Genomic DNA, 13,765 nt, shown 5'->3' with positions numbered 1-13,765 from the left:
GACCTTATGGAGGAAACCCTCTGGGACTAGCTACTATAAATGGGAAGGAGACAGGCAGGCTGCAGCGGCAAGTACAATGAGTTAAAGAAGAAACAAAGCCCAGATGGGGAAGACCATTCTAGTGAGGTAGCCATGATGGAATGGTGGGCACTAGGTCTCATGGTGGCCCAGGGAGCCACACACGATGAACCGAACACCATGTTGAGGCAGCCATGTTGAACTGGTGATGTTGACAAAAGTGCTCATGACCTGCTTGTTGGTTCTTAAGTGGCCGATCTTTATTAACTTTAATAATTCATCTTTCTGGCCCTGAGATAGGGTACTTTGATCTCTGGTCCTTTGGTGACCTCATGGGTATTGGGAGGAATCAGAGTCCCCAGAGTTCAGAGGTCTGTGGGTCAAGTCTGGCTTCCATGGCTTGAATCTGGGTATAAGAAAGAATTTGTCTCAGAGGTCTTGACCTGCGGATGTATCAGCAGTTTGGGGGTGGGTAGGTGGAGTAACTTTTGTACTTACCTGGAAGGTGGGGGGAGTGGGGTGTCTCAAGAGGAAGACACCCCACAGGTTTCAATGCTCCCACCTTCAAAGACTGGTGCTCCTCTCCTCCCCCTGGCCTTATAGGGAACTGGACATCCGGTTTGGCCCACCCTAGCCCTTCTGGGCCCAGGTGTCCCTCCCACATATCCCACTGAAGTGGGTCAAGGGGAGAGAGGCTGGCGGATGGGGGTGCCCAGTTAAGAAACTTGGCTCGTGTCCCCAACCCTGCCCTGGCTTGAGGTCTTGCTGTCTCTACACAGAGATTTCATACCCTTCCAGGACTCAGGAGTGAGGCCTTCCTTGGCGCCCTGTGCTCTCACCACAGGAATCCAGGCCCCCAGCCACTCCCACACACTCAGTAGTCCAGGTTCCCAGCCCTAGCTCAGGGTAGTCCAAATTTCCAGCTGCTTCCTCCAGCGCCCCCCCCCCCAACCCCGGAGTCCAGCCCCAGCCACGCTCTCTCCCCGCCCCACCTCCTCCCCAGCATCCCCGCCCCTCCTCCCACCTCCTCCCGCTCTATCAGGTCGTCGTCCTCGTCGTCCTCGTCGTCTCCATCCTCCACCGGCGAGTACTCCTGCGTGAAAGGCACGGCTCCCTCGGCCGAATGGAAACGCAGTCGGTAGAGCAGCCGCACCCACTGGCCGAACTCGCGGTCTCGGCTCTCGGCCGGGGCCCGCAGCTGCAGGTAGAAGGCGCGGCCGGTGCGGAACTTGACCTTGAGTTGCCAGCGGCTTTCGTTGTGGACGAAGAGCTGGACGAACTGCAAGGGGAACAACCTGGGAGGGCGAAAGGGGCAGCCTCAGGTTCTGACGCTCCGTGGCTCGGCAGCCTTGCCATCCCGGGCGCCTTCAGGGTCGGAGTCGCCCACCCTAACGCCCCTCTCTCAGCCCAGAGACAGTCCCTTTTCACTTTCTCTGCCTCTTGAATTTTTTCCATCCGCATAGTACCTCTGTGTCTCCCGCTGGTCCTTCTAATAGGTAGCCGCCTTCTTGAAATTTCCAGTTGAATATGAGAATGACATCAGACCCTAACAGGTCCAACGACCAAATTCCTGACCTCCCCAACTCAAACCTGCTTCTCTTTGCCTTCCGCATCCAAACTACATCCTCCCACTGCTCCGTCAGAAGTCGTGGGGTTGCTCCTGACCCCACGTTACTCTCATATCCTCATCCAATCCTGCCACAAACCCTGACAGCTCCACCATTAAAATGCCACCGTCTCCAGGATCCGGCCACTTGTAACCCCTTCCACCACCAGCTGGGACCCGCCACCCGCCCAGGGAGCTCCCTCAGCCTTCACCTCTCCGTTCCCATGCGGCCGCCAGAGGGCGCCGGCCAACACCCGAGTTCACATCCCTCCGGTGACTCCTGCGGCTCAGAATAAAGGCAAGGTCCCTCCACACCTTGACCTTGCCCCGCAGGATTCGCCTCCTCTGTTTACCTGTCTGCTCACTCCCCTCGCTCACTCAGCCCCAGCATCACCAGCCTCTTTGCTGTTCCATAAACCTACCAGGCGAGCTTCTACCTCCGACACTGCCTCAGGGTGGGAATCTTCCTCCAACCAGCCCCATGGCTTGGCCCCTTAATCTTGTGTTTCTCAAAAAACGCCTTCTCTCTGGGCTGCCCCATCTGTCTCCACAAACCTTCCCCCCTTGAACAAATTGTCATTTATTCTGTTTGCCTTCCTAGAGTTTGAAGGCAGAGATTGTGATCTCATTTTGTTCGCTGCTGCTCCCCAAGTACCCAGGGCTCACATGGTTGGTGCTCAGTGGATGCTTGTTGAGAGAGTGGATCATTTGGCCCAATACACACAGCAGGGATTTGGACCCAAGTCTTATCCACGATGGGGCAACCATATATCACCCTCTGGCCTGGCAGTGCTACCTCTGGGGACAGACACCCTCACGCCTGTGTGCATGGATGCCCTCTGCCTACCATACTGGTTGCAATCCCATGACACCGGGCACCACTGTCCCTCAGTAGGTGGCTTCATCTCTTTATGACATTCCCCAAGTGGCAGAATAACAGTTGACGTTTACAAGGCGCTGACCCCTTGCCAGGGGCTGTTCCAAGGGCTTCACAAACATTTACGCAGTTTATCCCCTGAGAGCCTGGGAAGGTCGGCTCTCCTCTAATCCCCATGTTCCAGATGGGGGAAATTGAGGCACAGACAGGTAGGGAACTTGGCCAAAGCCAGTGAAGAAGAGGTGAAGTCAGGATTTTGAACCCAGGCAGGATGGTAACAGCACCAGATGAAAACTTGGGAGTCCAAAAAAGGATATGGGGCTTGTACTTATGTTGATACAGTGCTGATGAAGGAGTGAGCAGAGAGGAAAAGTAGTATATACCTGCCCCTGGTTTTAAAGGAAGGGGGAACACCCATAAAATGCTTATAGAATGGGCCCAGGCCAGCTCCAGGCTGCAGGCTAGAAGTGAAGGACTAGGGGCTGGTGAGTCTTGATGCATTATTTGCAGAGCAAGTTCAGTGCTTTTAAATTGACGGTATGCTTTTTTTGGGGGATGGTGTTGAAGGGGTTCCAAGCACCCCTTGGCACTGTCATTAGTGTCCCTCCCACTGCAGCTCACCACTCAGTGAGTGGTGAGGTCGATTGGTGGGACAGTTTAGCACTGAAAGGAAAAGAAGCAGTGTAGAAGCGAAAATGCCCCGGTGCACCGTAAGGTGTCAGCATACTGCTTTGTGGAATGTTCTAAACTTATACAGGGGGGATACATTAAAGGCTGTAAGTAGCCTTCATTTAGTTGAGGTCAGAATCAGATTCTGCCACCAAGTGGGTTGCAAAAGAACTTTTTAGGTTTCAGAACTGCAGACAAAGAACTGTGGACCCCTGTGTGTGTATGTGTGTGTGTGTATGTGTGTGTGATGTAAGTCTTTCCTTCCTTTCCTCCCTTTCTCTCCTTAATTGTAAGATGTAGTAAAAAAAGGGAAAGCCACTGGAAGAATGCTTTTACAGTATACTACACGTATGTACATGTTTTGTTATTGGCAGCTAGAGGCAGGAGCCTAGGATGGGCGAAAGGTGTTATTTTGTGCTATGTATGTTTTGTACCTTGATGTGTATTTGCATTCCTTTTTCAGAGAGAAAACAAAAGACCTGTAGGGCTTGTGTTTAGTGTGGCACTGGAGCTCAAGAGTCATGAGGTCAGGGGCACCTGGCCGGCTGGAATCCAGCCCTGAGCCAGGCTCCCTTCTTTTTGCTCTCCCTCTCCCTCTGCCATTCCCCCTGCTTATGCTCTCTGGCTCTATCTCTCTGTCAAATAAATAAACAAAATCTTAAAAAAAAAAAAAAGAATCATGAGGTCAATAAGGATGAGGAATCTGAGATTCTAATCCCAACCCAACCCCTGAACCACTGTGGGTCTCTGGGTAAGTGGCTCCCCTCTCTGGGCCTCAGATTATCTCTTCAAAGGATGGGACTAAGGAGCCGCACCATATGAGTATGTCAGCGATGAGACTACCTTCATGGCCTACAGTGTGCCTGGTATGCAGCAGGCGCCGCATCCATGGTTATTCTCCTGATCCTTGCCAGGGTGAGACTGAGGACTGTCCTCATGTCCATCTAGCTCTGATTTCTAGTCCCCGTGGATTGCCCTCCCTTTGTTCTGGGTGTACAGCAGCCCGCAGCAGGCTGGCAGCTATCCAAGACTCCTGGCACTGGGAGTCATCTGTGTGAGAGGAGGTGCTGCAGGGAAGCGGCCCAGGATGCCCACAGCTGGGGAAGGAGGAGGTCTAGGCTGGGATGGGGGCAGTCACCCAAAGAGCTGCAAGCGTCCGTTATCCTTGGCAGGGCCGGCCAGCAGCAACAGGTCTGGGAGTTCCAGGGCTGGACTGGAGGCTGCCACCCCCATGGTGACCTTGTTGGCGACTTCTCCTAACCGGGTCACCTGGAGCCAGGGATTAGAGGTTAGAAGGCAGATAGATGGAAGGCAGGAATGGTGGGGTTAAGGGTCATGAGCCAAGTGTATTAAACACTGAGTCTGAGGTCAGACATCCTGGGGTCAGAAGTCAAGAGTTATCCAGGTGTGAAGTCAGGGAAAATGAACCAAGGGAATCAGAGGCCAGGGTTCACAGAGAAGCTAAAGGTGTAGAGGCATGGGGGTGGGGGTTGATCCAGAATGCCAGAAGATGAACGTTATGGGAGAATGGTCAGAAGTCGACAGGTCAGGGGTTCCTCAAGTCAGGAGGTCAGGGCTCAAGGTAAGGCTCAGTGTCAGGGGGTTCTGGGGCTCCACACCTGCACAAAGTTGCTCTCAAAGATGGGGAAGTCTCGCAGCTGGTCGAACTCGCCGCTCAGGAGGTGGCGTTGGAGCCGTCCGGGCCGGCCCGTAGGATAGCCCGGAACCAGGGGGCATTCTAGAGGGGCAAAGTTCAGGGGTCTAGTCCAGGAGACTGGGCCGGGGACCCCTCCCCTTTGCAGGGCCCAGGAAGTCCCACTCTGCCAGCAGGGGAATCCTGGCCATCAGGATTTCTCAACGCCAGCCCCATCCCTCACCTGGTTCCCTCACCAGGTCCAAGCCAGTCAGGCCTGGATCCGCCTCTCACCTGCCATCCCACCTGGTCCCTCCTCACCTGTTCCACTGGGGGCCGGCTTAATCTCGTGCCCCCGCATCATCGCAACGCCCCGCCCCATGGGGAGAGCGGAGGGAGGTGCCGCCAGAGAAAACGGGTGGGTGGCGCCGCGGGCTCTACACGTCACAACGCGGCAGACCAGGCTTAAATGTCACCGAAGAAACGCCCGTTGTTGTGACGTCATCATAGGGGGGCGGTGCCCAGATACCTGGGTAAAGCTACCGCCACGGGTCTGGCGTCAGACCCCGGTAGGGGGAGGGTGCTAGTGCGCAGGCGCAAAGAGCTGGCGCAGGCGTTCGCGCGGCAAGCTCCCAGCGCCCGGCTCGTTTCCTCCTCTGGCCTGATGGGAAGCGGTCAAAATGGCGGCGGTCGGTGTGGTGGCTGCTCACCTCCTCCTGCTATTGCTGATGGCAGCAGCAGTCCCCAGCCGGGCCCGGGGCAGTGGCTGCCGAACCGGAGCCGCTCTGCGGGGGGTGAGTACTCACTGGTTCTGCACAGGGGGCGGCGCTGACGGAAAGCTTGGGTCTCGGGTGTTTAGGTCCGGTAAAGTGGGAAGGAGGTATTGCAGGGCCAAGAGAGGAGAAGAGGTGAAAGTGAGTATAGTTAGGAAGGCTCTAGCTCGTGAGTATGCATGAGGGCGGGGCTCGGATGGACTTGGCGCCTGGGCTTTCGGTGCTTTAAAAACGAGGACGCGCCGAAGGAGGTTGGAGCAAGAACCCGGTGTTAACGTTGGAACGCCGGGAATCCGCATTCGTTAAATATGCATGAGGAGGTGTGGCCCTGGTGAGCTTTGGCAAATGAGACGTAGGGGCGGCTAAAAGGAAAACTGCGGAGAGGCTCTGGAGTAATAGGATAGGTGCTTCCTGCATATGCATGAGGAGGGCGGTATCTTGATTTGGAGGTTTAAAATCCGGACACCGAGTTGCGCAGGTGAGGGTTGCGTAGGTGCAAGGGCGTGGTTGGAGGATGCAGAGGTAGGAGAAATTTGAGTTTGGAGAAGTGGACGGCGTGGGGGCGCCTGGGTGGCTCAGTGGGTTGAGCCTCTGCCTAGGACTCAGGTCATGATCTCAAGGTCATGGGATCCAGCCCCGCATCGGGCTCTCTGCTCAGCAGGGCGCCTGCTTTCCCCCCACCCCGGCCCGGCTCTCTGCCTGCCTCTCTGCCTACGGGATCTCTCTCTGTCAAATAAATAAAATCTAACAATTTTTTTACAAATTAAAAAAAAAAAAAACGTCGACAGCGTGGAGCCTTAGGAGCCTTAGCTTGAGGGGCGTCTTTGTTGTGGCTGTTAAGGTGTAAAGGAGGCCACTTGTAGGGGCGCCTGGATGGCTCAGTCCTTAAGCGTCTGCTTTTGGCTCAGGTCATGATCTCAGAGTCCCTGGATTGAGCCCCACATCAGGCTCCCTACCCCGGGGGGGGGGGGAAGCCTGCTTCTCCCTCTCCCACTCCCCCTGCTTGTGTTCCCTCTCTGTCTCTCTCTCTCTAATAAGTAAATAAAATCTTAAAAAAAAAAAAAGAGGCCACTTGTATATAAGGTTGGGAAGGAATCTCAGGTATCCTTTAACCCACGAATGTTTACGATGCTAGGCATGAAGATACTTGCCTTGGAACTGGAGATGGTTGCCTTGGAAACAAGGTTACACTTCTTTGCAGGCTTTGGGTTTCTGGGGACCATCCAGATCATGAATTTTCATGAAATGGGCAGTTCCCGTTGGAATCATGGTGGACAGGTGTCAGTGTTTGGATATGAATATGAAAGTAAGGTTCCTCTTTCTGCCTGAGTCTGTCTTGGGATCCGGCAGTCCTGCTTCTGCCTCGGGCTCTGATGGTCCTCACCTGGGGACCTCTCTCTCATCTGCAGGCCGGAGCAGAAGGTCGAGAGGGTGAGGGCTGTGGCACGGTGGGGCTGCTGCTGGAGCACTCATTCGAGATCGGTAAGTCTAGGAACGTCCTAGTCTGGGTACTTAGCCGGTGTCCTGTGAAGTCAAGAACTTGGGTTTGGATGCCACCCAATGTGAGACATGCCTTTCGTTTACTGAAAGCTTTGCCCCTCAGAATGTGTTTGCATTATTCCGGGAAGGTTGGGGCAGGGAGGGCATGAGAGAGAAGGAACTCTACCTTTGAATACTCCCTTTACTGTAAGACACATCCTAGTTGCCTAGGGGCAACAGTAGAGCGGACTTCTCAGACCAGTCACTCTGTGGCCTGCACTAGGTGCTGGAAGTTCTGGGTGTATTCACTCTAATGCCCTCCCCGCAGCCCTGCAATGTATAGGTATTAGAGAGAGCCCCATTTTCCAGAAGGGGAAGCAGGCCCAGAGGAGCATCACATCTGTAAGTGAATGGTAGAGCCAGGACCTGCTCTATAGCCCAGCTTAAACAACTACGGTTCAGGTGTTTAGGTTCTCAGAGCACAGAGGTCAGTACAGTCCAGAGGTCTGAGCCACCAAACTCTGGGGCACTTATTAGAAACGCTGAAGCCGGGAGCTTCCACAGACCTCCTGACTCAGACCTTGGCCTCTGCTCGGGAAAGCCCCACTGGTTCTGACATGGCCCCATGGGTGGAAGCCCCTCTGTTCTGCAGATGGGAGAACTGAGGCTCAGAGAGATGAGGTGACGGTCCCTGGGTCACCTGGTGAGGCAGAGGCAGGGCTTGGAAGCTGTGGCATTCAGACATCTGCTGTCAGCTGCCCTGTGGGATAGGAGGGTGGGATGTGGCGGGGGGGGGGCAGTGGGGTGGGGTGGGGTGGGGTGGGGGTCTCCACTTTGCAGGTGGGAACATGGGGGCTTGGGAGGGGGAAGCAGCCTGGTCATTGCAATGGTCTTGGGGTTCGGTGGTGGGGTGGCTTCTGAGTCCTGACTCCCCACAGATGATAGTGCCCACTTTCGGAAGCGGGGCTCACTGCTCTGGAACCAGCAGGATGGCACTTTGTCCCTGTCACAGCGGCAGCTCAATGAGGAGGAGCGGGGCCGGCTTCGGGTGAGGAGGGCACCCAGGGCTTGCTTGGGGTGTGGGGGGACCTGTGCCTTGGACCACGCCATGCGTGTTTCAGGGCCTTTGCCCTTTGCCTGTGCCGTTCTTTCTGTGCAGCACATCCTTTTCTCTCATGGTTTTCATATCGTTGCTCCTCTTACTCCTCCAGGTTCAGTCAAGATGCTTTACAATCAGTTAGAAGGAGATTTGCTTGGGAGGAGAAAGAGATCCCTGGAATGGCCACAGTTAAATAAAAGGTTATTTCTATCATAGCCCGTCCCGTGGCTTCCTCAAGGCCAGGCTCCTGCCAGGCCCGGTTTGGTCCTCCCTAGGGATGGTGCATGGAGGTGCAGTAGGCCAGAGGAAGAGAAAAATGAGGGGTAGAGAGAGAAGTTGTCTTTTGGGGATGGCCCACAAAAGCTGCCACAGTGCACTTGTACTCTCTCCCTTTGGCTGGATGTAATTGCCTGGGAGGCTGGAGACACAGGTCTTATCGTGGGCAGGCAAGTGCCGGTGGGCGCCCTTCCTGTGGGAGGTAGTCCATTCTGGCCAGCCGTGCTTTGTGCTTCCTACGTGGTTCTTTGTCACAGCTGTCACTTCTGTGGCTGGGGAGTCCAGGTATGGGGTGGGCCTAGGTGCAGCTGGATCCAGGTTTGAGGAATATGTCCTTGGGACTCACTTCTTCCCTGGGCTGGGCTCTACTGCTCTTACAGTGGCTTCTCCCAAAGGTGGAGTATCCAGTGGCTCCTGGCCTCACTCACCACCACTGGGCTAGGGATGAGGGGGATGCAGGCGGGTGAGACGGGGGAAGGGTCCCCTGGGCCCAGTGGTGGTCCAGGCCTGGCAGGGGCTGCGCATTGTCCTCACTGCTGCCCTCCTCTGCCCTGCAGGATGTGGCAGCCCTGAACGGCTTATACCGGGTCCGGGTCCCTCAGCGCCCTGGGGCCCCTGATGGCTCAGAAGCTGGCAGCTATGTCTCCTCTTTCGTCCCTGCGGTGAGTCAGTGATGGGACTGTCCTTGGGCCCTCCCACCTGCCCCAGCCTGGCTTCCACCATTTGTGACCTGGCGTTTATGGACAGGAAGGACTCATACCTGGCCTTGCCCTCAAGGGCTGGAGGGGGGATGGTCCGGGTGGTGGGCCCTTTGATGGGACAGCATAGGACTTCATGGGGAGGCTGTTGTATTTGGACTTGTGCCCAAGGGAGGGGGGAACCATGAAGAGCTTTGAGAGATCCTCTGGGCCCTGTGAGAAGGGTTGGAGGCTTGGGGGTCTTGGTACAGGCAAGGTCTGGGTGGCAACCCTGATCCCCCTGCCCCGCCCCACCCCAGTGCTCCCTGGTGGAGTCGCATCTCTCGGACCAGCTGACGCTGCACGTGGATGTGGCTGGCAATGTGGTAGGCGTGTCAGTGGTGACGCACCCCGGGGGCTGCCGGGGCCATGAAGTGGAAGATGTAGACCTGGAACTGTTCAACACGTCTGTGCAGTTGCAGCCACCGGCCACCGCCCCAGGGTGAGGGCGCGCGGGGTGCGGGTGCTCCAGGATGCGGGTGCAGGGCAGGGGCGTGGGCAGCACCCCCCATAATCTCCGCTCAGCCATCCTGCTGCTGCCCTTGCTGTGTCCTTGTTGGCTGACCCCGGCCCCATAGCCTCTCTCCTCTGCCCACCCCTAGTCCCGAGACTGCAGCCTTCATTGAGCGCCTGGAGATGGAGCAGGCCCAGAAGGCCAAGAACCCGCAGGAACAGAAGTCCTTCTTCGCCAAATATGTGAGTGGAGCTCTGCTTACCCTGGTCCCTTCCCTCCTGAGTCCCCCCTCTGCCCTTCTCTCCCCCATGGCCCTTGGCCTGTTCCTCTTCCTTCTGGCCTCCTGTGCGAGGGGCTTGCCTGTCACCTCCAGGCCTGTCCCCTGGCACCGGGGCTCAGCCCAAGGCCTGGATGGGGTCAGGGAGGACTGTTGAGCTGTGCTCCTTGCCTCTGCCTTGGTCTGTACCTGGCGGTGGTCACAGGGTATTCAGGCTCAGCATATGGCCTGCCCAGAGCCAGGCCTTTCTGGGAAACGGGGGCAGCCTTTCAGGCTGGGGGCAGATGCGGTACAGGCTGTGTTGGTGTTGAACAGAGGCCTGTCTGCTGTCTGGAGGAAAGGCAGTGAGGAGGGTGGTGGTCAGGGGAGGGACGTGGTCAGTACTAGGAGGGGGCTGGGACGAGGCCTGGGCTGGGACAAAGCCTAAGCTGGGCAGGTGCTGTGAGGCCAAAGAAGGGAGGGAGGCAGAGATTGCAATGGGTTGGGGAGATTTGGAAAGGAGAGGACAGGTGGGGTCCTCCAGGTGGGGCTGGGTTGCCTTTGGCTTTGGGAGGGCACAGTTAGGGGAGGCAGGGCTGTGGGTGGAGATGCTCAAGAGGCTGGTCTGGAGCTGGAGAGGGGACGGGCCTGTGCTGCCAGGCTGGGGCTGGTAGGAGGAGCTGGGGGCACTGAGGCAGAAGGGTGATCTACCCAAGACAAGGGCAGGGGACAGCAGAGGCCACTGTGGGTGGAAGGATGCCAAGCCTGACTGCCCTGAGTGTGGTGCCAGTGGGGCCTCAGGTTTGCCAGCAGCTCCTGACCGCTGCACTGCCGGGAAACTGAGGCCCAGAGAGGCCAAGAACCCACTTGCCCCGGCTCTGCCCTCCCCAGTGGCCATAGGACCCCATGGCCACCCCTGGCCCTGACCTGTGCCCCCTCCCTCCTCAGTGGCACCTCATTCTCGGGGGGGCTGTGTTGCTCACAGCCCTGCGTCCTGCCGCCCCGGGGCCCACGCCGCCGCCGCAGGAGGCCTGAGTGAGGACTGAGCCCCCTCCCGCCTCCACCCCACCCTGTGCCTCACCAGCCCTTCCCCAACCTGTAGTGATGTAGGGGACCTGGGCCCCCTTCCCTCACGTGGCCTCCCCTTATGCTGGCTCCCCCACCCTCCCTGCCCTGGCAGAATCTGGCTCATACTCACTTCTCTTCTTTCTGTCTCTCTCTTTGTCTGTCTGTCCACCGTCCCATCCTCCTGTCTGGCCCACAGTGGATGTACATCATTCCCGTCGTCCTGTTCCTCATGATGTCAGGAGCACCAGACACCGGGGGCCAGGGAGGGGGCGGCGGCGGGGGTGGTGGCGGGGGCAGTGGCCGCTGAGGGTGGGGGGCATCAGCGCCTGGTCTTCTTTCATGCAGGCAACCCCCTCCCGCCAGAGTGCTATTGTCCTTGATCATCCCAAGAAAGATTTGCTAGCTCCCCCTGTCCCCATCCCGTGATGGTAGGGGGATACTCCTCCTAGGAGTCCTTTCCCTCTAGGCGGACAGGTGGCCAGATTCTGGCATACCCTGCCTTCCCCTGTGATCCTTCCATAGCCCCAAAGGCTTCCTTTTGGCCACAGCATGGAGCTCGAGCTCCTGGTCCAGCTCTGACCTTATGTTTTCCCCCCTTCCCCTGAGCCTTGTAGTTTGGGAACATGCCGAGTTCTCTCCAGCCTCTGTGCCTTTGTTTGTGGTCTCCTTGCCCTGCCTGTCCCAGGCCTGGCTAGAGGGCCCCCCTAACTTGTCTGACTGGATTGGGCCACACACTTTCCACCTGTCTGCCCTCAGGGGCCTGGCACAGAGCAGGTGTGGGCTGGCTATGGGCATCCCTTGGCCCCATTCCAGCAGCCCTGCCTTGGGACCCCGCTTCGGCCTTTATCTGCCCATGGCTCCAAGCAGGAGTTGGGGTGTTGTGCCCTGTTTGGATGCCAGGCCTCCCACAGGCTTTGGGGCATGCAGAAATGTTTAAAGTAAAAACAAAGTAATGTCTGGTAGAGTTGAGAGCCGATGATGTAAATAAAATCCCTTCCCCAGCCTGGAATGTCTTCCCTGGGACAGGCCACCAGGAGAGGACTGCTGGCCTTTCCTATTTATCATACCACCCCACCGATCTATTTAAAAAATACCAACAATCTATTGAAATACATCAATGTTTCGAAAAGGTATGACTTCCAGCAACCAAATGCAACTGTTGATTTGGTTGCAGGGAAGTCCTTATGTACAGGCTTTATTGAATTCCGCTCTTTGCTCTGTGTATTATCCAGAAACACACAGAAATGGCTGTCACGGTCGCTGAAATGTCTGTGTAATGCTTTGTGGTGTTGTATGGTGGTTTATTAAACTGTTCCCCAAATGTTCAACGTTTAGCTTCCTGCTGGATATGGTTATAAATAGCACGGCAGCGAGTGCTCTCCGGTCTCTCTTTGGTGAGTGTGAATTATTTCCTGGGGATGCATGACCAAAATCACGATGGCAGACCAAAATCAGATGGAAACACTTACGGGAAAGTAACGCGTTCGTGTGGCTCGAGTATCAAGACAATATCAAAGGTATGTGGTGGACAGGTGTCTCGCCCAGTTGCTTTCATTTGCTTAACTTCTTGTGTCAGTCCGTGCCAGCAGGGGCAGGGAGGGACACATGCTCTCCTTTCTTTGTAACGCAGAAGTAGCAAATCCCCTCCACCGCCCAGCCCTTGCCTCTTGGCTCCTGCACCTAATGTTCTGGAGACTTCTCCTAATGGGGGAGTGGCCTCGTCCTTGCACCCCATCACAGAACTGCACCGGAGCTCATTCAACCTGGCCTCTGCCTGCGGCTGTCACTGTTTCCCGGATGCAGATGTAACCAGGGTAAAACCCCAGCAGCAGAATGACCGGCCAGAGGAAGGTGGCATTTGTATAAATGTGACCCACGTTGCTAAGTTGCCCCCATCGAGCAGACACCGGTCACCATTCCCCCACGGCCTTGTCAGCAGATGGCTCAGACCTCTCTGTGTCGTGAGGCTCTGATCCATGTCAGGAGGGAAATGGAGCCCGATAGCACCACAGGGATTTTCTGGGAACCGTTCTTGTCCTTTGCTCAAGGGCAGCATTTAGGATTTTGAATTCCTCTTGTGATTTGTCTGATGTTGCTGATGCCTAAAGCCACCCCCTTCTGTTTTCTGGTCCCTCTGGATTCCTGTCCTGCTGCAGCCCTTTCTTTGGACCTTCTCTTCTCTCTGACCTCGCTCCCAGGGGCCAGCCACTCCCCGCTGCGCTGCGACAAGTGGCCTGAGAGTTCCAAACAGTCCCACTGATTTGCAGTTCCGCAGTATTTTCTTCGACTGTGTTGTGTTACACACCCACCAGCAATGGGGGTTATCATTCGGCCCGTTTCTTTGTGGCTTCAATACATAAAACAGTGTCCAAGGGGTGCTCTAACTTGGCCTTTCTTTCCCATCTGCGCTCCATGTGAATTGCCCCCATGGTGTTCACTGCCGCTTTCTTGGACAAGGTTCAGACTCAGAGTTCCTAACCCTTTGCCTCATAGACAGTGGCATTCTTGCCCCAGGCATTGGTTGGACCATTTTCTAATTCTGTCATGGATTGAGATTGAGCTCTTTACCCATCTGATTACCTCCTTTTCCTCTACGACTCTCTAGATCCCTCTAAAGTGGGCAGAGTTCCTCTGCAGTGTACCTCAGCCACTGTCTGAGTTGGCACAGTCTCCATGAGGCTCTGTCCTCGTGCATCTTTTCTAATACTTGCCTCTTCATGGAGAGCTCACTTACTATTTCGTTTTCTTGACCAGGGTGTCTGGGGATATAGCACGAAACTCAAAAGATACTGTAGGATCCAAAGCCAAGAGCCTTCTGCT

General features: G+C 56.1%; 2 protein-coding genes across 4 annotated transcripts; one reads left to right on the top strand and one right to left on the bottom strand.

The window, feature by feature from the left end:
- Positions 1–256: 256 nt before the first annotated feature.
- Positions 257–5,363, bottom strand: FAM71E1 (family with sequence similarity 71 member E1). Of its 2 annotated transcripts, none has more exons than XM_004767204.3 (5): positions 5,098–5,363; positions 4,790–4,908; positions 4,309–4,439; positions 1,043–1,313; positions 257–424 (listed from the first exon to the last, which is right to left on the bottom strand). In XM_004767204.3, the coding sequence occupies exons 1-5, from the start codon at positions 5,183–5,185 to the stop codon at positions 368–370; spliced, it is 666 nt and encodes a 221-aa protein (XP_004767261.1). In that variant the 5' UTR covers positions 5,186–5,363; the 3' UTR covers positions 257–367. The 2 variants fall into 2 exon arrangements, with proteins under 2 accessions (XP_004767261.1, XP_004767262.1); XM_004767205.3 differs by having other exon boundaries at positions 5,125–5,363.
- A 1-nt stretch (position 5,364) lies between these two features.
- Positions 5,365–12,273, top strand: EMC10 (ER membrane protein complex subunit 10). 2 transcript variants are annotated; one of them, XM_004767208.3, is made up of 8 exons: positions 5,458–5,597; positions 6,986–7,058; positions 7,994–8,103; positions 8,988–9,092; positions 9,428–9,609; positions 9,770–9,863; positions 10,826–10,912; positions 11,142–12,273. In XM_004767208.3, the coding sequence occupies exons 1-7, from the start codon at positions 5,484–5,486 to the stop codon at positions 10,910–10,912; spliced, it is 765 nt and encodes a 254-aa protein (XP_004767265.1). In that variant the 5' UTR covers positions 5,458–5,483; the 3' UTR covers positions 11,142–12,273. The 2 variants fall into 2 exon arrangements, with proteins under 2 accessions (XP_004767264.1, XP_004767265.1); XM_004767207.3 differs by lacking the exon at positions 10,826–10,912 and having other exon boundaries at positions 5,365–5,597.
- Positions 12,274–13,765: the final 1,492 nt, after the last annotated feature.

Source organism: Mustela putorius, unplaced genomic scaffold, assembly GCF_011764305.1.
Source record: "Mustela putorius furo isolate JIRA1106 unplaced genomic scaffold, ASM1176430v1.1 tig00000196_pilon_pilon_pilon, whole genome shotgun sequence".
Taxonomy (NCBI): domain Eukaryota; kingdom Metazoa; phylum Chordata; class Mammalia; order Carnivora; family Mustelidae; genus Mustela; species Mustela putorius.
This window is presented reverse-complemented; position numbering and strand designations above follow the sequence as displayed.